This window comes from Trametes versicolor (genome assembly GCF_000271585.1).
Source record: "Trametes versicolor FP-101664 SS1 unplaced genomic scaffold TRAVEscaffold_3, whole genome shotgun sequence".
Taxonomy (NCBI): Eukaryota; Fungi; Basidiomycota; class Agaricomycetes; order Polyporales; family Polyporaceae; genus Trametes; species Trametes versicolor.
This window is the reverse complement of record NW_007360323.1, coordinates 2,347,109-2,365,574: the sequence shown is the minus strand read 5'-3', so window position 1 is coordinate 2,365,574 and position 18,466 is coordinate 2,347,109. Positions and strand designations below refer to the sequence as shown.

Sequence of the window (18,466 nt, the reverse complement as noted above, 5' to 3'; positions counted from 1 at the left end):
GGACGCGGCAAAGCATTGTCGCAAACCGATCATCATCACGTGACGGCCCATTAACGGAGGCGGTTTAAAGCTGGTTTCGAGGACTGCTCGGCTCGACACTCTGCAATGGCAACCACGACGTCCCCCGCGCCGCCCATCCAGCCCTCCCAGTCCTCCTCGAGCGTGAGCAGCGCGCAGTCCCAGTCGTCCTCCACCAACAAACCCGCCGACTACGTCTACTTCGAGCGCACCACCGCCGGCTTCTCCGACGATGCCGTGCCCCGCTCCAAGGCGGCCCAGCTCAAGCTCGAGCACCATTACAAGGTCGCGGTAGAGGCCGCCATCGAGCGCAACACGAGGTGCGTGCGCCTCAGATGCGCAGAATGCAGCCCGGCTCACCTGCTGCAGACGGGTAGAGATGGAGCGGAAGCTCGCCGCCGATACCACGATGTCGGAGGAGCGGAAACAGCGGCAGCTCCAGGGCCTGGGCAAGCGCGAATCTGCCTTTTTGCGACTGCGCAGGACGAAGCTGGGGCTCGATGACTTTAGGACTGTGAAGGTCATCGGGAAGGGTGCTTTCGGCGAGGTGCGTCTACGCGTTCAGAATGATTCTGCTGGGCTCGCGCTGATCCGCTGGGAATCCTGCAGGTACGTGTAGTGCAGAAGACCGACACGGGAAAGATCTACGCCATGAAGACCCTCCGGAAGGACGAGATGTTGAAAAAGGACCAGGTATGGGGATGTCCCGCGCCCCGGTACCCGACATCGCTGATCCTCGCCACAGCTCGCCCATGTACGCGCAGAGCGCGATGTCCTGGCCGAGTCGAATTCCCCATGGGTCGTCCAGCTCTATTACTCCTTCCAAGATCCCCAATATCTTTACCTCATCATGGAGTTCCTCCCCGGCGGCGACCTCATGACGATGCTGATCAAGTACGACACCTTCTCAGAAGATGTCACTCGTTTCTACATTGCAGAGTGTGTCCTTGCCATTGAAGCCGTCCACCAACTGGGCTTCATCCACCGGTGAGTCTCGCGATGTCCGTCTATTGCTACTTGGAATGACATCGCTTCCAGTGACATCAAGCCCGACAACATCCTCATTGACAAGGAAGGACACATCAAGTTGTCGGATTTCGGTCTTTCCACCGGCTTCCATAAACAACACGACTCCAGCTACTACCAACGCCTCCTTGACTCCGCGAACGGCGTTACCTCACCAACGGTCGCCGCACGCAATAGCGTAATGGTGAACGCTATCCACCTCACTATGTCCAGCAAGGACCAGATCGCCACATGGAAGGCGAACCGGAGAAAACTGGTAAAGCGTTTCCTTGGCAGCTGCCCCGCTTCACCGTCGCTAACAGAGCCTACCAGGCTTACTCAACCGTCGGAACGCCCGACTACATTGCCCCCGAAATCTTCATGCAGAAGGGCTACGGCAACGAGTGCGACTGGTGGTCGCTCGGAGCGATTATGTTCGAGTGCCTCGTCGGTTACCCGCCATTCTGCTCGGAATCAACACATGAAACCTACCACAAGATCCTGCAGTGGAACCGCTACCTGCAGTTCCCCGACGATGTACACCTCAGTCGCGAGGCCGAGGACTTGATCAGGAGGTCGGTGTCTTTCTGCCTGCCGCCCGTCTCAAAATTTTGTGCCTCATGCTGACATCCCGATCATTGCCTCACCTCGCGTTTTGACCGTGTCGTACTTCTGCGGCGCCGCAAACCCAGGCTGATCACGTCGCCGGACCGTCGTCTTGCTGTGGAGCAGATCAAACACCATCCGTTCTTCTACGGCGTGGACTGGCAAAACATCCGCGACATCGAGGCGCCATTCATTCCCCGCCTACGCTCGATCACGGACACGTCGTACTTCCCCACAGACGAGCTGGAGCAAGTGCCCGACGAGCCCGTCAGCGCCGACACCACAGGCGCGAACAAGGACCTCGCGTTCCTCGGGTACGTCTTCCCGCAACATGCGGCGTGTGTGCGACATTGACGTATGAGCCGCCGTGCTGCAGATACACGTTCAAGCGGTTCCAGCTTTCCTCATCAGCGTTCTGATTCTCGCCTCCCGCACTGGCTCCTTCGCATCGGCTCACCTCGTTCCGCACGGATTTCTCCAGTTATCAGCGCTGTAGTGTATACGGTACCGCATGTTTCCCCCGGCGCGAGCACGCCCTGGATTTTGGCTTCCTGCACATAACGTCCGCTGCTGTCGCCGCTTCGTTCGCTCTTTCGTTTACGACACGCTCACGACTTCTCTCTTCTGCGCTCTAAGCGTCCGGGCACGCGCGTTCGGTGTATTGGCTCCGGGTCGATATGTAGGGCGTGTCTCGGTTTCTGTGGGTACGGATTTACACATGCATGGACGGCAGGGTTACAATATAAATAACGCGATAGGCTGGGTTCGGAGGGGTCGTGATGATACAACTGTATGTAAGTAAAGCAACATCGCAGCAGGAGAACGCCGCCGCTGCGCACAATATCCCTGAATTACAATAGACCAAGGCTTCTACGAGACTCCGTGTGTTTGACACATCCGTTGAGATTGCGAAGTGCGTCCAAAGAGCTCACCGTCGCACTATGAGCTGTGGCCTCATCTGTTCAATTCCGACAAAGTCAGCACCGGGACGCGCAGGGCACGCAAACGCACGCACCATCTCCACGAACAACGGCAGAAGCTGCGGGATGTGCTCCAAATCCGGCGGCTTCGGTGCAGCCGCGCCCTTCTTCGGCTTGGGCGCCGCCTTCTTCGGCGGAAGCGGCCGCTCCGGCTGCTTCTCCTGCTGCCGCGCGCGGTTCGGGGCCGAGTGCGGCAGCGGCGGGACCGGGGGGAGCTCCTTGCTCCCCGGATGTGGCGGGAGGTCTTTGAATCGCGAGTCTGAGTGCACGGGGCGGGATGGGGTGGAGAACGTGCGGGAGCGTTGCGGGACTGGGGGCGCGCGTTCCTCGGGTGTGCGTGGGCGCGGGATGTCTGCGGAGTGCCGCATGCCGTGAGGGGAGCGGAGGTGTGCTGGTGGTCGTTTTTCGACGGGAGAGTGGCCTACTGTGCGTGAGCGGCCGAGTGGTAGGACGATCTCGCCTGTGTGCGGGGTACTGTCGCGCTCTGTGTCGCTGCCTTCACCGCTCTCGTCGCTTTCATCGTCGCTCTCGTCGGAGCCTGAGCCTGAGCCCGACGACCCTGAGCCCGAGCTCGATTCCTCGTCGCTCGACCCATCCTCGTCGTCCGTCTCCTGCGCGGCCAGGTCATCCGCGTCGCCCTTGACTAGGTCGCCAAAGCTCAGATCCCGCACGACGCCATTGACCAACTGCGCCGCTGCCTCGTCCTCCGCGTCCGCGTCGTTCATGCCCTGTGTGCGTCCGAAGCGACGGCGCAACTTCGCCTCATATGCGACCTTGAGCTTGTAGTGATAGAGCGCGACCGAGTCCACCTCACGCAGGATGTCCGCGCGCTCGGCGCCCGTGTGCGGCAGGATGAAGTCGAGCGAGATGGGCTCGCCAAGGCCGTCGCGCATGAGCGTGAGGAAGAGCTCGATCCAGCGCATGAGACGCGTGAAGAGGCCCTCGCCCTTCGTGTGCACCTTGTGCACGAAGCTGTAGAAGGACTGCTCGTGCCGCTGGATGAGGTCGATGAAGATCTGCACCGTCTTCGCGGGGTCCGTTTGGCTGACTGGACGCACCCATCAGCAATTGTCCGAGTGTGAACGAGAAAGCACTTACGCTCTTCAGTTTGCTCGACCGTACGGATGAGGTCGTTCATGAAGTTCTGCAGGTCACTGAGCGAGTCCGCGATGCTTGCAGCCTTGTAGACTTGTGCCAGCGGTGCATAGAATATCGTGATGATGTCCTTCAGCAGCTCCGCAGTGTTGCCCTATGCGCCAGTGAGTATTCATACTTATCCGTTGCAGGGTGGTGTTTCACCAACCTGGAAGATGAGCTCGATGAGCTGCTCCCTGTCCCGTAGCCGCGAGTAGAGCTTCGCGAGCATGCTGAGGTCCTCAAACAACCACGCCTCCTCGTTCTGTGGGCCCTCGTCGTCGTCCGAGTCTTCCAACGACTCAGTGTACTTGGTGTACTCCTTGTGTGCCCGGTGCGCATAGATCACGCGTTGCATCTGGGCTCGCGATAAGGCTGGCTCTTCCCCAGAGCGAAGGACCACCGCCAGTACGTGCATGTCCTCCGTGGCTGGCAGGTGTAGGTCAGAAATCTGCATACTCCCGTACCGACGAGGTGCTCACCAGCATCGGCCTTGTACACGGCCTGGATTTCTCGCGGGGCATACACATACAGCTTGACCTTCTCGCACATCACCGGATCGTCGACCTTCTCCTTGACGGCCTCGATGTCTTCCTCGAGCGCGCGGACCTCCTCCATTAGTTGTCCTGTGAACATCCGCTGCAGGAGACTCCGGCCACCAAACGGCTGCGCGAGGAATAGGTCGAGCACGCCGCGGATCATGCCCATGGGGTTGCTGATCTTGAGCGCCGCCTTGAGCATGAAGTACGGCATGAGCCCATGTATACGCTTCAGGGAGGCAAAGCTCTCAGACGCGCTGTCGGAGGCGACAAAGTGGTGGAACACTGTCGATGCAAGTCTACGTGGAATGTTAAATTCTCAATCCGAACCTGAGGGGTTTGAACCAGTACTTACGATATTCTGGCCCATTCGATCACAGCCTGGTAGGTGCCAGGTAGATTGCGCACGTCTGTGGTCTCCTTGATCGTGCCGAATATGTGCGTCAGTCCGTCTGAATGGGGCAGTCCCGGGGCACGTCAGGTCTGCTGCGACACGCCCGGACGCCTGGAAAACTAGCGGGCCTACCTTTTCCAAGAAGCTCGCCCTTGACGCTCCGCACAGTTTGCCTGAGCCCATCGACCCGTGCCGTAATCTCCTTGGCGAACCGCTTTCGGCCGTCTTCGCGCATCTGGTCCGCCTCTTCCCGTCTGCGTGCGTCCTGCAGCTCCTCCTCAGACAGTCGCGTTGGGCCGCTGAGCAGGAACGACTTGAGCACGGGCGAGGATGCGAACGTCGATGACGATAGGAGCACAGTAAGATATGATCGCAGAGTGAGCCTGTTCTTCTCGCGTGAGAGGCGCATTGCTTGTTGTGATATCCCGCCGCCGCTAGTGCTGCTTCCTGGTACACTCAGGAAGGTTGGACTGGTTGGTGAGCCGGTCCCGAAGGAGTCTGCACTGGAATTGCGCTCGGTGTCGTACAGATCCGCCGAGCCCCTGGGGCGCGGTAGTCGTGTAGGGGTACGTCCCGCCTGACTCGCGACGGGACTTACTGGCGGAGCTGATGGCATATGGAACGGAGGTGATGCTGGGCTGAGGTAATTAGAGAACGAGTTGGAGGGAGAGGGCTGTGTCGGGGTGTACGTCGATGGGGATACCGTGACATTCACGAAACTACGGTCCTTCGCGGGCGGCGTAGGCACGACCTCGTCGGGATGCACTTTCCGCAACTCGTCCGCTAGTGTCTTGAAGTCCCCGTATCGTCGCGATACGAATACGTCTGGATGATCCCTCCGGCGCGTGCGGATGATGAATTCCTGCCGTTCGCGTGTTAGCGTTTTACGCGTGTATCATAGGGATCGACATACTTCGTGAACTTTGCTGCGCATCCGCTTCTTCTCTACAACAGACCGCACGCAAACTACATTGATGTCGAAACTATCCTTGAGGCGCCTCTCTCTCGCCGCACGCTTCCTAGCCAGGACTTCTAGGCGGTTGAGATCGGCCTGTGTCAGACGGACGACTTCCTCGGGCTCGGCTAGCTTCGCCGCGCTAGTCATGAGCATGGACAGATTCCTTTCCAGCTTGTTCAGGAGACGGTGGCGAGCCGCCTCTTCCGATTCCTCTGGGTTATCATCTAGGACGGAAGTAGGGGACAGATTCCTAGTTAGTAGCGAGGCCAGGAACGGCTGGACTTTGTCGGGGAAGAAGTCCTTGGGTGCCGACTCGAGGAAGGGAAAGGTAAGAACGAAGTGGCGGAAGAAGTACCGGAGAAACGGCAGATCCAGAGGGGGCGCATCCTTCGGAGGCGGCGTGAAGGGAGATCCAAGGTACGAGAAGGTCGAGACATTATTTGTGGGCGCTGTTACTAGTGCATCTAGTTCACGCGTAAACTGCAGGCGAATGAGCTCCTTCTTGAGGTAATGCGCGCGGATGGGTGTAAGCGTCGTGAAGTCCGGGCCGGGATCGGAGGAAGGCGCAGCGTCCGAGCTGGAATTTGGGAGCTCTGGTGGATGCTCGCTGGTTGGAGAGGCAGCGAGAGGTTCGTCAGAGATGACAAGAGGCGAAGCTAGTGGTGTGGCGAAGATGCCGTCGTCGGATTCGGGAGGTGAGTGCGTATCGGATGGGGAGGGCGGAGGGAGATCAGGGACGGAGCGGGAGGGCTTCGGGGGGCGGAGAGTGGACGACCTCTCCATCGCGTCTGACGGTGATGAGGAGCGCGTGTACGATGAGCAGAGGCTTTAGGGTGACGCGCAGCGTCTTTCGCAGTCGCGGAGAGAGCGGCGCCGATCTGCTGCATCCCTCCCTCGGCGTCGGCGGCAGAGGCGGTCCTTACTCGGCCGCAGCGGCCATACGTCATCACGCGCTCCCCACGTGCGTCGCCCGATGCGAGCCTCTTCGGCCAAAATGCAGGGGCCAGGGCCAGGGGCAGGAGGCGCATCATCGACGGGGAGGCAATTCATGTTTAACACGGCCGTGTCCTGCACGGCTCTGGCTCGCTCGGCTCGGGGCAGTCTCGGTCGCGTACATGGATCGTCGTTCAGTACGGCGCATATATAGGCTGGCCGCGGTACGTCTTCCCGTTCACATCCAGCAGGCCCTTCAGCCGCGTCGCGATCCCCTTCACCCCCTCCCGACACTCGTCCATCTCTCGCCATGAACCCGCGACGCTCCAGCACTCTGAGCACGCCTGGCTCGCCGTGCTCACCGTCTCCACCTCCAACTCCTGCCGCATGTGCAGTGCCACCATCACGTCCACCAACCGGTTGAACCCCGCTCGCCATGTCCCCACCCCCTCCTCCGCGTTCATCGTTACGTCTGTCACCAGATACGAAGACGCGAGCCCGATGCTTCGGCGCAGGACGCGCTGGTCTATTCGGCCGGACTGGCGGGTTGTGCGTGCGAGGACGTCCACTACAAATTGCCCATAATTGGTGCTGGGAGACATGTCTGACTGTGAGCGAGGCGCCCCTGTGTCGGTGAGTGGTTCGTGTGCGGTGATACAAGGCGTACATACCTGCGACGAGTCGTCCGCCATGGTGGTCAGGATTAGCGTGTTGTGAACCGCGGGATCTAACACGAACCTCTGCCGGCCGGCTTGCAGGGGAAGAACGCCAGAGCTGCGGCTAACCGATGTCTGCCCTGTGGTCGGGGTGTCGAAAGTGCCAGCCTCGTGCGAGGGCTTAAGTAGGCTAGGCGTAGACCCCTTTCTGTTCCGAAACACGTAGTGGCGTTCTTGCGACGGAGATATGGGCGATGCAGTTGTGTTGTGAGCAAGCAAGAACGGGCAAGAGCATCGGCTGCTCTCCTGGCGCTTCCAGACGCCGCGGCAGAAGCACTCATCCTGCATCATTATGCCCGCCACGTGGCTATCAGGCGCAGGTACCTGGGCGCCTCTCCCCTAAGACGCGTTCTCGCTGTCCGAGTCTATTTCGTCCACCTCGACGTCGAGCACCCACCGGTCAACATGGCGGCCCTCAACAACCTCGCGAAGTTCCTCACACCGCCGATGCCGAATGTCACGGCCGATTACGACGGCCTCGAGTTCCGGTATAAGTTCTTCGCCTTCCGGCCAGCTTGTAAGTCTACACGGCGCTACCCCACACTGCGGTTCAGGTTCATGAATTGCGTTGCGTGCAGACTTCAAGAATGAGGTGTACTTCCTGGGCGCGGCGCTGCTCTACGTGGTCGTCTACTTCATTGGAAAGAAGGCGAACGAGAGGAAAGCACATAAGTGGTACGTCGCGAGATCGCCCTCGAGCTTTGCTACGTGGACACGTCTCAATCGAAATTCTATGGTATGACAACAGGTTTGCGGCACACGATGCGCTGTACAAGTCGCAATTCTCAAAGCCGACACATACGGAAGGTCTAAGTCAAGGTGCGTGGGGGATTCACCATTTCTGCGCTATGACGACCTCAACCCCCATCCGCAGACGGGAACAGCGATTTCTTCGCGTTCTCCACAGGGAGGCGTGCTCTGACCTCCCTGCACACCACGTTCACCCTCCGGCCCCGCCACGACCTCTTCCAGACCATCTTCCACTTCGTGCGCGGCCTGGTCGAGCTGGATTACAAGGTCTATGACGCGGTCGAGCTCGAGTTCACCTTCCGGGAGGGCGCAGCCCCGGAGACCGTATGGGCGGTCGTTGCGAAGGATGAGCTCAAGAAGATTCGCGATGAGCGCTGGGACTTGGTACGTCCCCAACATGTTATATACTATACGGCGAAAGCTAACAGGGTTTCCGTCCGCAGACCTTCACTAAGACCACCGACACCCCCGCGTTGCCGGCCTCTCTGGCCGTCATGTCCGGTGAGTCCTGCACTCAGGTCGCGATTGACCCGCATTCTTACGCCCCCACAGAGTTCGCCGACGTCACCACGAACCTCCTGAAGCCATACGGCACGTTCTCGCTCCCCGCGGCGCTCTCCCTGCCCGCCATCCAGCCCTACTTCCGCTCGCTCTCGCTCACAGACCAGCCGCGCACGCGCCCCTCGCAAGCACTCGCCCCCTCCGAGCGCACGCGCCGGCTCATCCTCACGCTCGCGCTCCCGCCGACCTCCGACGCCGCCGCCACGCTCCCGCTCATCGCCGCCGCCTTCCAGCTCGTCGACGTGATCGCGGGCGAGGGCCGGCTGCCCGGGGTGCGCGGGGGGCTCGCGGCGGCGCTGCGCCCGGAGACGAAGGCGAAGCTGCGGAAGATGCGCGAGGAGGTCGAGCGCCAGATCCGCGACGAGGACGCGCGCGAGAAGCGCGAGGAGGTCGAGGAGCAGAAGGCGGCCGCGCGCAAGAAGGCGCAGGACGAGCGGCTGTCGAAGCTGAGCGCGGCGGAACAGAAGAAGGCGCTGGACCGCGAGAAGAAGCGCGCGATGCGCAAGACGCAGGGCAAGACGAAGATGCGGTAGGCTGTCTTGCCCGCTCGAGCTGCGCTGGGGTGCCGGGCTGCTTCCCGGCATGGGCAGTAGGGTCAAAATGCTACGGTTCTTGAGTAAGTTAATTGCGCGTACAGTACATGTTGCATTGCATAGCGGTTGTCCGTCGATAGCGTAAAACCTGGTATACCAATAAGTCCCAACTGCAAAGCATGTCAAGTCGTGATTGTCCGCTGCAACATCTGCGACCGCGAATCGTCCCTAGGCAGCCCCACAGAGCTGCTCGCCGCGCTCAACGGAGTGGGCAGCTCATCCGTCTCGCCCTCCGTGTCCGCCTTCTCAGTCTGCTCCAGCGTCGCCGGCCCATCCAATGCGCCGTTCGGTACGCTTGGGGATCCCCGACCCATGCCGAGCCTACTGCCCCAGTAGTTGAAGAAGCGGAGCAGCCAGGTGGGCTTCAGGTTCTGGTGCTCAATGGCATCCACCTCCTCCTCCGCAGCCAGGTCCATCCCCGGCAGCGGCGGCAGGTCCTCTTCCTCCTCAGCCTCGCTCTCCGTACGCCCCAGCCTGTCCACCAGGCGCTCCTTGCCGTCCACCGTCCACTGTATACGGCTGAACGGTCCATGCGCCCCCCGCACACCCTGTGGGAGCCTCCTGCCCGTCCCGAATATCTTCTCGCGCAGTGCGAGCGCGCGTTGCCGTGGTTGCGCGGCCATGTGCCAGAGGTCCTCGACGAGAAACTGTGCGCTTTCGTACGCGAGCGCGTTCGTCTCCTGCGTGAGCGCCTCCGCCTCCGTGCGTAACGCCTGGAGGAGCGGGAGCTCGCCGCCGCGCGTATCGAGGCCTGCGAGTGCGCCGCGCACACTCTCGTGGTCCGCGCGAAGGGCCGCGTTCTGCGCGTCGAGGCGGGATGCGAGGGCGGCGAGGCATGCGAGTACATTTGCGAGGTGCGCCTCGCGCCGGCGCATCACGAGCAGCTGCCCGCAGAGCTCAACGTCAATGCGCATGCGCTCGATCGGGAGGATGTGACTATCGACGAGATCGGCTGCGTCGCCGAAGCTGCGCCGCCGGTCGGCGCCTGTTGTAAGCAGGCGGCGACGACGCATCTTGTCGAGGTCCGCGGCGTCGGTGAGGTTCATGCTTTCGTCCTCGACGATAGAGGAGGCCGTCGAGTCGGCCCTGCTGAGAGGGCTTGCGCCGAGACGATGCTCCCTCGCGGACTGGTCGTGTAGTACGCCTCTGGCACTGCGCGAGTCCGACCAGCTCGTTATGCGGGATTGTGTTTTCACCGATGGCCGTTTCTGGTTGAACTCGGTGACGCGACGGTCGTACTCGGACAGTTCACTTGCAGAGCGCTCGGCGTGGGGGAGCGTCCCGACTCCGAGCATGAGCGGGTTGGGGGCATCAGCTGTGAGTGCAGACGTGAGTGTCGCCCCTAAACTATGAATGCCGTGCAGGTACGCACAGACAGGCGACTGCTGGCCACTGCTCAGGACCTCCTCTTCCTCTCCAGGATCCCTGTTGCTATTTAAACAAGGGGGTATATGGCGGGCCAAAAATAAGACCGACCTCGAGATTATGACTGACGGCACCATCGAGGATTGGCCGGACCTTTCGGACAGTCCTCGCGGCGAGTCCGGCATAAACGCCTTCCCTAGGGTCCCGAAATCCACGCTGAGTTTCTTGCTTTTACCCAAGCTGTCACAGCTGGCGTGAGCATCATCCCCCCGGAATAAAAATTACGCACTCACGCAGCCCAGCTCTCGATCTTGCGTTGCATCCGCCCCGACCAGGGCTTAGCGAAGTCACCCTCATCGCCTGATCGCGGTTCTCTGTCCCGCTCCTTGTCCCTCTCCTCCTTGTCTTTGCTCTCCCTGACGGCATCTCTCTCACCGTCCCGCTCCTTCTCGCGATCTTCTCGCTCGCGCTCGCCATCGCTCCACACGGCCTCCTTCTCTCGCCGTTTCTTCTCCGCATGCCCTGGACGGCCGGTCCAGAGGTACCGTAAGCTCTGTGGAGCGTCTTTCGTACTTACGACACACCGCACAAACGCTGACAGGTCAGCAGTCACGCTCAGCGTACTTGCGTTCGTGCCCCCGCCGTCAGACGCGTGTGTCCGAAGATCAGTAGCAAGGTCATCGAGTTTGTTCTTCAGTACACGGTGGACCTTGTATGACTCGCTCTGGCGCACTTTCTCGTATTGGGACTGTATCAACTCGATGAGCGGCTGCGTGAGGAAGACGGCGCTCAAGTTGGGACTGAAGGCAGGTGGTTGCGCAATTGAAGGTGGGAAGGCCGCAGCCGAGGTCGGTGGGGAGATGGGCGAGGAAGCGTGCGACTGGGGGTGATGGCCGTGCGAGTGTGGGTGCGCCTTCGATGTGTGCAGGGTCGCTAGTCCCCTGAGAAACCCTGAAGGGTCCAGGAACGGATCCTTGGGTACGACCTGGTGAATATGTGAGTGCCAACTCTATGCACGCTGAAAGCCAGCAGCATACCAAGCCCAGCGCGTGCAGTTTGCTCCGTGTGCTCAAAATCAAGCTGAACAGCGCAGCGACAACGGTCGGATCTGCCACCTTTTCGGTCGGCTGCGCCCACAGTTCATCTACGATGAGTCCTGGTATTTGTGAAGCAACTTGGGTACGTACCTCGACCTTCAGGTAGGGCTCGCCGATTACCGAGACCCACTGTTGTATGCCCTCGCATGTAACATCGCACAAGAGCCCATCCTTCTCCGGCGCGAGGTCAAACATACCGAAGATGGCCAATGACGCTTGAATTAACTTGACCAGCTCCAGCACCGTTGCATTGAAGAGGGCACCAGAGCGTGCAGGCGTCTTGTCAGTAACATGGTACATCGCAATGAAGCGGTCCTTGGTCGCGTCACTATAGTATGGTAAGACGGTCCATATCGCAAATGGTATGTTCAACGAGCGACCGTGCATACCTGGGCTCTTCTAACGTCAATGCACTCCGGCCACCGCAGCCCATCCGCAATAAGTTCACATTGGTGTAGAGCTGTTCACGAACGTCGAGGAAGTTCCCAGACGGCACATTCACGATTGTGTAGTCCGAGCGGAAGTTGGCCAACGATGTGACCATGAGGACGCCCTTGTCTGTCTTTGCCCATGCGTGTCATGAGCAGCGGCTCGGAGAAATAGAACGGCAGCTCACACCTCTTTCGGCCGTGCGCCATCTCTACGAAGGGCGCGGATAGCGCTGTCCCATGCCACTTGTGCGTCCGCGGCGGACAGCGAAGGAAGAAGGCTGAGCGCTGTCACCGTGATCTGGCCCGTATTACTTCGCCTGTGTCGGCAGGATGGACGGTTCACGCTACCTTGTGCTTCGGGTCGCCAGTGTAGACTGTGAGTACGAGAATAGGCCGTTTGCGCGCGACCACCCTTGAGGACAACTGCTGTTATTTCGTGCTACACGCCGCCACTAACCTGTCAAGCGTACCACTTCTCTACAGCATATATCTGGAAGCCTTCTAGTTCGAGCTGCTCTTCCACAACCTCGAACTTCTCCCCGCCCGGAAGCCAGTCTGATGCGCCAGAAGGAACGCGCTCCTGTGGGTCTGGAGAGACATTCACGGACAGGGAACCTGCCCTACCGCGTCCAGGTTTAGCAGAAGCCTTGGTGGGTGAACGAGGAGAAGCCCCGGATGGCCTCACTGCGCGTACTGTCGGCAAGAGTAGACGCTTCGTGTTGTTCACATTTACAGATGACACCTGCGGGGTATAGAATGGTGTCGAGGGTATAGCTATCGAGCTGCCCGAAACAGCCGATTGCGCGCGAACTACAGCTGGGCGTGGCGCGGGAGATGGCGGACTGGACGAGGGCAACACGGTGGGCACTGTTGGCGATTTCGACCGTGTATTCGGAGTCGGAGACCCAGGAATGACAAGGTAGGTAGGACCTTTGCTTCTGGGCGGGCTGGACGGGCTGGACGCCATGGTCTTAATCACCGGTCACCTACCTCACCCGAGGCCGCGCAGATGTAGGTGTAGAAGTCCACGTATGTACGAGGTGTCGAGTAGCACTTAGGCGTCCTAGACAGAGAGAGTAGGCTTCAAAGCACGTTATGCGTGAGCTCGAAGTAAGATGCCGTACGTGGGAGATGGCCTTGCGGGAGGAGGAGGAGGATAGTCAGGTATAAGCCGCTGGATTTGGAGGAGGGTGGGCTTTCGGCCATGGCCGAACTAGGCGCCTATAGTCAGCTGTGGACCGTGGTTTCGCACAAGTGTCGCACCGCGTTGAACTCACATTTCACAACGCGAAGCACACAGCTATAGGGTATATTGCATGTGTACCATTCAATCAGGATGGCGTTGCTCGTGCTGTGACGAAATCCGCGTCGAACGTTGAAGGCGAGGTTTCTCGGGCGTTAGTTCCTGGCACTTACTAGTACGGCTTGACCCAGTAGTCACTGCAGCGCCATTGCTACAGGAAATCGATGTTTATGACGCCTCCTGTACTTCCGCAAAGACGAGTAGGCGGTTACATATATATTCTCTTCCGATCGGATTATCGAGGACGAGAAATGACACTGGGGCGCGCTGGTGTACTAGACGATGCCGTTTCCCACGTCCACGGTGATACTAACTGCAGCAGGAGGATGCCTCATGCGTTCTGCCCCGCTTCTCTTCTCCCCATACTCCCTTTATTCCTCATAACCCCTCTATGCTGGCCCCCGCCGCGCCGCCGTAATCACCGCGCTGCGACGAGGACCAAAAACGCGTCTACGAGTTGAATCGGGACTTCTCGCGTCCGTTCTCGCCTAACACGCGCTACCTCCCCCTCCACACGGTGTCCTCAAGGCCTCTGACGCCCTCGCGATCACCCCATGGCAAAGGGCCCCAAGAAACAGAAAGCAAAGGCCAACGCAGCCGATCAACCAGCGGACGTACACGCGGAGCCATCCAATGCAGTCCCTGCCGTACACGCGAGCCACGACGTAACAGTGAATAATCCTGCCGTAGCCGCAGGAGGTGGATATGGTTCGTATTTGGCCTTCGACTCGCTTGAGCATGAAGTGCTGACCTTGTTTCCCTCCCTTCTCCCTTCTCCCATGTCACCATCTTCCGCACAACGTCTGCTTCACCCGGCGTGATATGAACCACCGCGCTTCCCGCAACTACATTCCGTTTCCTACAGACGAATGGGGTGAACCTGGCTCCTTGGCTGCACACGAAGACAATGGCGGCTGGGGTCCCGGCGCTGGTGCTGGAAGCCTACGGAGTGAAGGAACGGCTGACCAGGAATGGGGAGAGCCCCCTGTAGCAGACGGCGGCTGGGGGGCGCCCTCTGTTCCGGCGGGCGGGTGGGGAGCTCCCACTGCCGGTGACTGGGGCCCTGCGCCTGCAGCGGCCATTGATGAATGGGGAGCACACGGCTCTCCGGTGAGCATGAACGAGGGCGTGCGCGGGACGAAGAAAAGCGCGTTGAAAAGAAGTGGTGCGCACAGTCACTCGCAGCAACAACCGCTACCAGTGCCACCGCCCGCACAAGCGCCTGCACATACCTCTTTCCATCCTTCTGCCACTGCTCATATGCCTCAGTCGCGCTACGGCGCGCATCACGCGCAACAAGAGTGGGGAGCCCCCGATGTAGCTGGCTGGGGCGGCCAGGCCTCCTGGGGACCTCAAGCACCGCCAAAGCCTGCCCCTGGACCTCCTGCTGCGAAACCCGCGTGGGCCAACTGGGCGAACGAAGCGAAAGGAATGCCTATGGTAAATACTCAACCAGCTCCCGCGGCTTCGTATGGCTATCCGACTCAGAGCGCTGCTGGCGGCGGGGCTCGACCGGCCGTGTCCGACCAGCAGCGCTCCCAGATCTTGAGTTCGCTGCTGCAAGCTCCCAATCAGTACACTAAGGATTACCTCTCGCAGGCGCAGGCTCAAGCGGCTCACCAGCCGCGACGTGAGCAACCAGGCTCGCATCACGGCCGCCCACAGCAGCAGTCTCTCCACCCCAGCCAACAGTGGCAGGACCCACACTTCGTCGCAGAACAACAGAGTATCCTGCGTAGCATCCAGGAGGCCCGCTCTCAGAGTGGCTCACATCATGGCCGACCACAGCCAGTACAGCAGGCCGACAGCTGGGGGTATATGACCGGCGGCGGTGGCGGCTGGGGAGAGCGAGCATCGACCATACCGGAAGAAGACGAGTACGATGAGGAGGAGGATGAAGACGACTGGGGACACGACATGGGCCACGACAAGGGCGGCTACGGCTGGGGCGGGGGGCACGCACCTAACGGCGGACGTGTACGCTTTTCCCCAAACATCTCCTATGGCTCCTCACCCCGGGCCCGCGCACAGAGCGCGCCGTCAATGCATGGCGTGGCGCAGCCGCAGTCTGGCTCACAAGGCAATCCGCAGCAATTCTGGGCGCCCGCTGCGATGGCCTCGAAGACGATGAAGATCGCGACTGGCGCGATCTCGACCACCGTATTCGAACTGCCGCCGCCTCGAAATGGTGTGGGTGAAGCCGGATTTGTAGACTCCCAGGGCGCGGCACTCGCCTCCGCCGAGCGCGCGATGTACAACCGACATCGACCTGCGAAGGAGAGATTTCGGTGGGGCTTCAATCCGGACAAAGACCCTCGCGTGCGTTCGCTCTTGCAATGGATAGCTGCGATGTCCAACGGCCTTGCCACTATTGGGGTGAGTGGACATACATCTCCCGCGGTTCCGCATGATTAATCGCGCCGCGCCGTTCAGTTGAAGAGGTTCCTTGAGACCCAAGAGAGAGGAGCACTCTTCGCCAACGCCGATTTTCGCGTCCCTGCACCCACGCCAGGAGCCCCAGCGCAACCTACTTTCGACTATGTGACCCTCGACCAAATCCAAAGAACTCTGGACGCGACCATGCAAGAGTCCGTCAAGCTATATGATCCTGCGTTCCAAGTGATCGTCTTCGTATTCCTCCTATCCCCTTCTGGGAACAGCATGGCGCTCTGGCGGCGCAAGCTCGAAGTTCCCGACTCAGTGCGCGATGCGTACTACGACGACATCCTTCAAGTGGAGGCGGAGCTCAAGACCTACCCGGTGTATGTTGACGAGTTAGTATTCTTCACCATCTCACTGCGTCAGAATGCTTGTGCTGACAGAACAGGGGTCGTGATAGGCTACCGGTGAAGGCCGACGCGCCGCCACCGAAGAAAAAAGTACGCTTCGCATTCCTGCGCAGGCTATTCGGAGGGAAGAAATCCGCCGCTGCATCATGACCCAGCACCCCTCCCCCGACCCACGTCTTTCACGCCTCACGTCCCTCTTCGTTCACACCCGTGTTTTATTGCTTCGCCTTCGCGCTGTCCCTGTCTCGCTGTCCTGCATTGCACTGTATCACTGCCCTCCCATTTCTGTCCTGCTACCAAGTACTGCTAGATCTCTTCTTCTGGAAATACCCGCGCTGCCCTGCTAATGTCCGCGACACCTTGTGTATTACTAGCGCCCTGCTTCACGCCCATCTCCGACTACTGCCACCTTTACGATGTACATGACTTACGACGAGCATCACGTGGACTTTGGATGTGTAATTGTATGTGCGCGCCACAATAAGCATAAGCACACATACTCTCTATCTACTGCTACTGCTACCTTCGGCGCCGGCGATCAAGAGGCTTGCGTGTCTTCCATGAGTTCTTCGCGTGTGCCCGAGCCCCTCGACCCTGGGACTATACAGTCTACAGACCCCCTTCGCGAGGACCGGCCGCAGACCACGATGTTCCCGCTGACCTCCAAATCCTCCAACACCAAGTCAGCGCGCGACCCGGTGCGCACCATTGTGGTGTTCGCGGCCGTGGTGTCGCCGCTCGCGATCGTGCCGTACGTCCTAGTGCGACGGCGCCTCGCAGGTCTCCGCACCCAGCTCACAGCCCTGCGGACGGCGAACACGAAGCTCACTAAGGAGCTGCAACGCGTCAAGTGGGACATCGATAGCGGGCTTGAAGGAGTGCGGCGGCATATCGACGCCACAGTCGAGCGCGAGGGCACAAAGATTGGCAAGATGCTGCAGCAGGCGGAGAGGGGAGCGCAAGAGCGGCATGGGATAAGGAGAGCCTGGGAGGACGATATGCGCAAGAGTGTGGGGGTGCTGCTGAACGAGAACATGACCCGCAGGTGAATGCGAATTCGTCTAGTAGGTCCGTGAGGTGGAGGCTGAGTGGCTGAGTGCATATCAGGACGCGGCTCGCTGAGGAGTTGAAGGGGATCGGGCACTCCCTGGCAGATGCCGCAGCATTTGTCCAAGAAGTGGAGTTGCGGCAGGGTTGGGTACCGCGTCCAGACGACGGTCGCGGCATCGAGAGGACGCGGCGGCTGGCCGTAAGGTTGCTAGAGGATGCAAACTCGATGGCGAGTTGCTTGCTTTCTCACATAGTTGATTGAAGCTGAAGGGTATGCAGGAGAAACAGCAGGGGACTCCTCCGCGAGCAGGCAACAAGGTCGAAGAGAGTCAATCGCAGTGAACGGATCTACTCACCGACATCGGACTTGGCGCATGTCTCACTGACCATGTAGAATATGCAAGACGTGTATTGGTACAACGTTTCGATCGGCTATCCAAGGCACTAGTACAATCGTACACAGCGTCCCCGCTCCTGTCGTCTACAGTTACTTTTGCTTCCGCCTCGTATCTTGTAAAGTATATCACGGGTATATTAGCTCCCACGACTGGTGCACACTACTGCTAGAGAACACAGTACCATAAAGCCGCTTTTTCTGGTTCGGGACGAGGAACTCCTCCATCAGGTCCATGTCGACGCGCCCCCAGCCCGCATAGTCGCCCTTTCGCATCTCCTTCGAGCGCCGCGCGAACGACGCGAGGTGGTAGGCGAGCACGGCCTTCCACTCGTACTGCGCCGCGATCTTCACGAGGTGGCTGCTGTAGCGGAAGAAGTGGCAGGGGAGCAGCGCGGACTGCCCGTGCGAGAGCCCCTCCACGCAGAGCACCGAGAAGTAGGCGTTCAGGGGGACGAGGAGCGAGTCAAGCGTGGGGTAGGTCTCGATCGCGAAGGGCGTGGCGCGGAGGGACACGGTGGAGTCTTCCATCGAGACCTCGACGATGTTCCATGTCGACTCGAGGATGCGCCGCGAGTCGAGCTTGTAGATCTCGGCCCCGGGCAGCTCGTGGCGGACGATGGCGGCAATGAGGTCGAGGTCGACGTGCGGGAAGAGGGCCGCGATAGATTGGAGATCTTGGCTGGGAGGGTATATCGAAGCCATGATTGGAGGGCGCTGATTGCATGAGTTCGTCAAGTGATTGCGTGTGTGGTTTCACAGAAGCAGCGTACCGTGGAGATCCAGCACGATTACGGGGTATACGACGAACTCCGGGAGTGTCGAGGGGACGGGGGACAGCAGGGCGCGA

At 60.1% G+C, this 18,466-nt stretch overlaps 7 protein-coding genes across 7 annotated transcripts; 3 read left to right on the top strand and 4 right to left on the bottom strand.

Moving 5' to 3' along the window:
* Positions 1-105: 105 nt before the first annotated feature.
* TRAVEDRAFT_117484 (AGC/NDR protein kinase) lies at positions 106-2,048 on the top strand (the record flags this gene model as incomplete). The annotated part of the gene is made up of 8 exons (XM_008037526.1): positions 106-338; positions 388-565; positions 628-711; positions 764-1,005; positions 1,057-1,300; positions 1,357-1,598; positions 1,716-1,943; positions 2,006-2,048. 8 exons carry the CDS (start codon positions 106-108, stop codon positions 2,046-2,048), a joined length of 1,494 nt encoding a protein of 497 aa, XP_008035717.1.
* A 509-nt stretch (positions 2,049-2,557) lies between these two features.
* TRAVEDRAFT_116240 (uncharacterized protein) lies at positions 2,558-6,417 on the bottom strand (the record flags this gene model as incomplete). The annotated part of the gene is made up of 8 exons (XM_008037525.1): positions 2,558-3,657; positions 3,708-3,858; positions 3,913-4,172; positions 4,226-4,581; positions 4,638-4,734; positions 4,809-5,314; positions 5,366-5,538; positions 5,590-6,417. 8 exons carry the CDS (start codon positions 6,415-6,417, stop codon positions 2,558-2,560), a joined length of 3,471 nt encoding a protein of 1,156 aa, XP_008035716.1.
* A 344-nt stretch (positions 6,418-6,761) lies between these two features.
* On the bottom strand, positions 6,762-7,259 carry TRAVEDRAFT_115937 (uncharacterized protein; the record flags this gene model as incomplete). Its single annotated transcript, XM_008037524.1, has 1 exon — positions 6,762-7,259. One exon carries the CDS (start codon positions 7,257-7,259, stop codon positions 6,762-6,764), a length of 498 nt encoding a protein of 165 aa, XP_008035715.1.
* A 429-nt stretch (positions 7,260-7,688) lies between these two features.
* TRAVEDRAFT_44770 (DUF1682-domain-containing protein) lies at positions 7,689-9,127 on the top strand (the record flags this gene model as incomplete). The annotated part of the gene is made up of 6 exons (XM_008036873.1): positions 7,689-7,800; positions 7,862-7,958; positions 8,032-8,102; positions 8,158-8,417; positions 8,477-8,534; positions 8,586-9,127. 6 exons carry the CDS (start codon positions 7,689-7,691, stop codon positions 9,125-9,127), a joined length of 1,140 nt encoding a protein of 379 aa, XP_008035064.1.
* Positions 9,128-9,309: 182 nt separating this feature from the next.
* On the bottom strand, positions 9,310-13,047 carry TRAVEDRAFT_70176 (uncharacterized protein; the record flags this gene model as incomplete). The annotated part of the gene is made up of 10 exons (XM_008037523.1): positions 9,310-10,502; positions 10,560-10,612; positions 10,664-10,792; positions 10,846-11,537; positions 11,590-11,679; positions 11,740-11,977; positions 12,039-12,211; positions 12,268-12,378; positions 12,429-12,492; positions 12,551-13,047. 10 exons carry the CDS (start codon positions 13,045-13,047, stop codon positions 9,310-9,312), a joined length of 3,240 nt encoding a protein of 1,079 aa, XP_008035714.1.
* A 955-nt stretch (positions 13,048-14,002) lies between these two features.
* Positions 14,003-16,695, top strand: TRAVEDRAFT_163588 (uncharacterized protein). The gene is made up of 5 exons (XM_008037522.1): positions 14,003-14,091; positions 14,249-14,823; positions 14,983-15,759; positions 15,817-16,157; positions 16,211-16,695. Exons 2-5 carry the CDS (start codon positions 14,500-14,502, stop codon positions 16,320-16,322), a joined length of 1,554 nt encoding a protein of 517 aa, XP_008035713.1. The 5' UTR covers positions 14,003-14,091; positions 14,249-14,499; the 3' UTR covers positions 16,323-16,695.
* A 9-nt stretch (positions 16,696-16,704) lies between these two features.
* TRAVEDRAFT_27375 (uncharacterized protein) lies at positions 16,705-18,437 on the bottom strand. The gene is made up of 4 exons (XM_008036660.1): positions 18,390-18,437; positions 17,502-18,333; positions 17,280-17,451; positions 16,705-17,217 (listed from the first exon to the last, which is right to left on the bottom strand). The coding sequence occupies exon 2, from the start codon at positions 18,319-18,321 to the stop codon at positions 17,746-17,748; it is 576 nt and encodes a 191-aa protein (XP_008034851.1). The 5' UTR covers positions 18,322-18,333; positions 18,390-18,437; the 3' UTR covers positions 16,705-17,217; positions 17,280-17,451; positions 17,502-17,745.
* Between the last annotated feature and the right edge of the window lie 29 nt (positions 18,438-18,466).

Bases quoted from the DNA above. Each gene is read 5' to 3' on its own strand.
- TRAVEDRAFT_163588 (XM_008037522.1), top strand. From the start codon at position 14,500: ATGAACGAGGGCGTGCGCGGGACGAAGAAAAGCGCGTTGAAAAGAAGT. The intron at 14,824-14,982 runs GTAAATACTCAA...TACCTCTCGCAG, and splicing joins AAGCGAAAGGAATGCCTATG to GCGCAGGCTCAAGCGGCTCA. The intron at 15,760-15,816 runs GTGAGTGGACAT...CGCGCCGTTCAG, and splicing joins ACGGCCTTGCCACTATTGGG to TTGAAGAGGTTCCTTGAGAC.
- TRAVEDRAFT_27375 (XM_008036660.1), bottom strand. From the start codon at position 18,321: ATGGCTTCGATATACCCTCCCAGCCAAGATCTCCAATCTATCGCGGCC.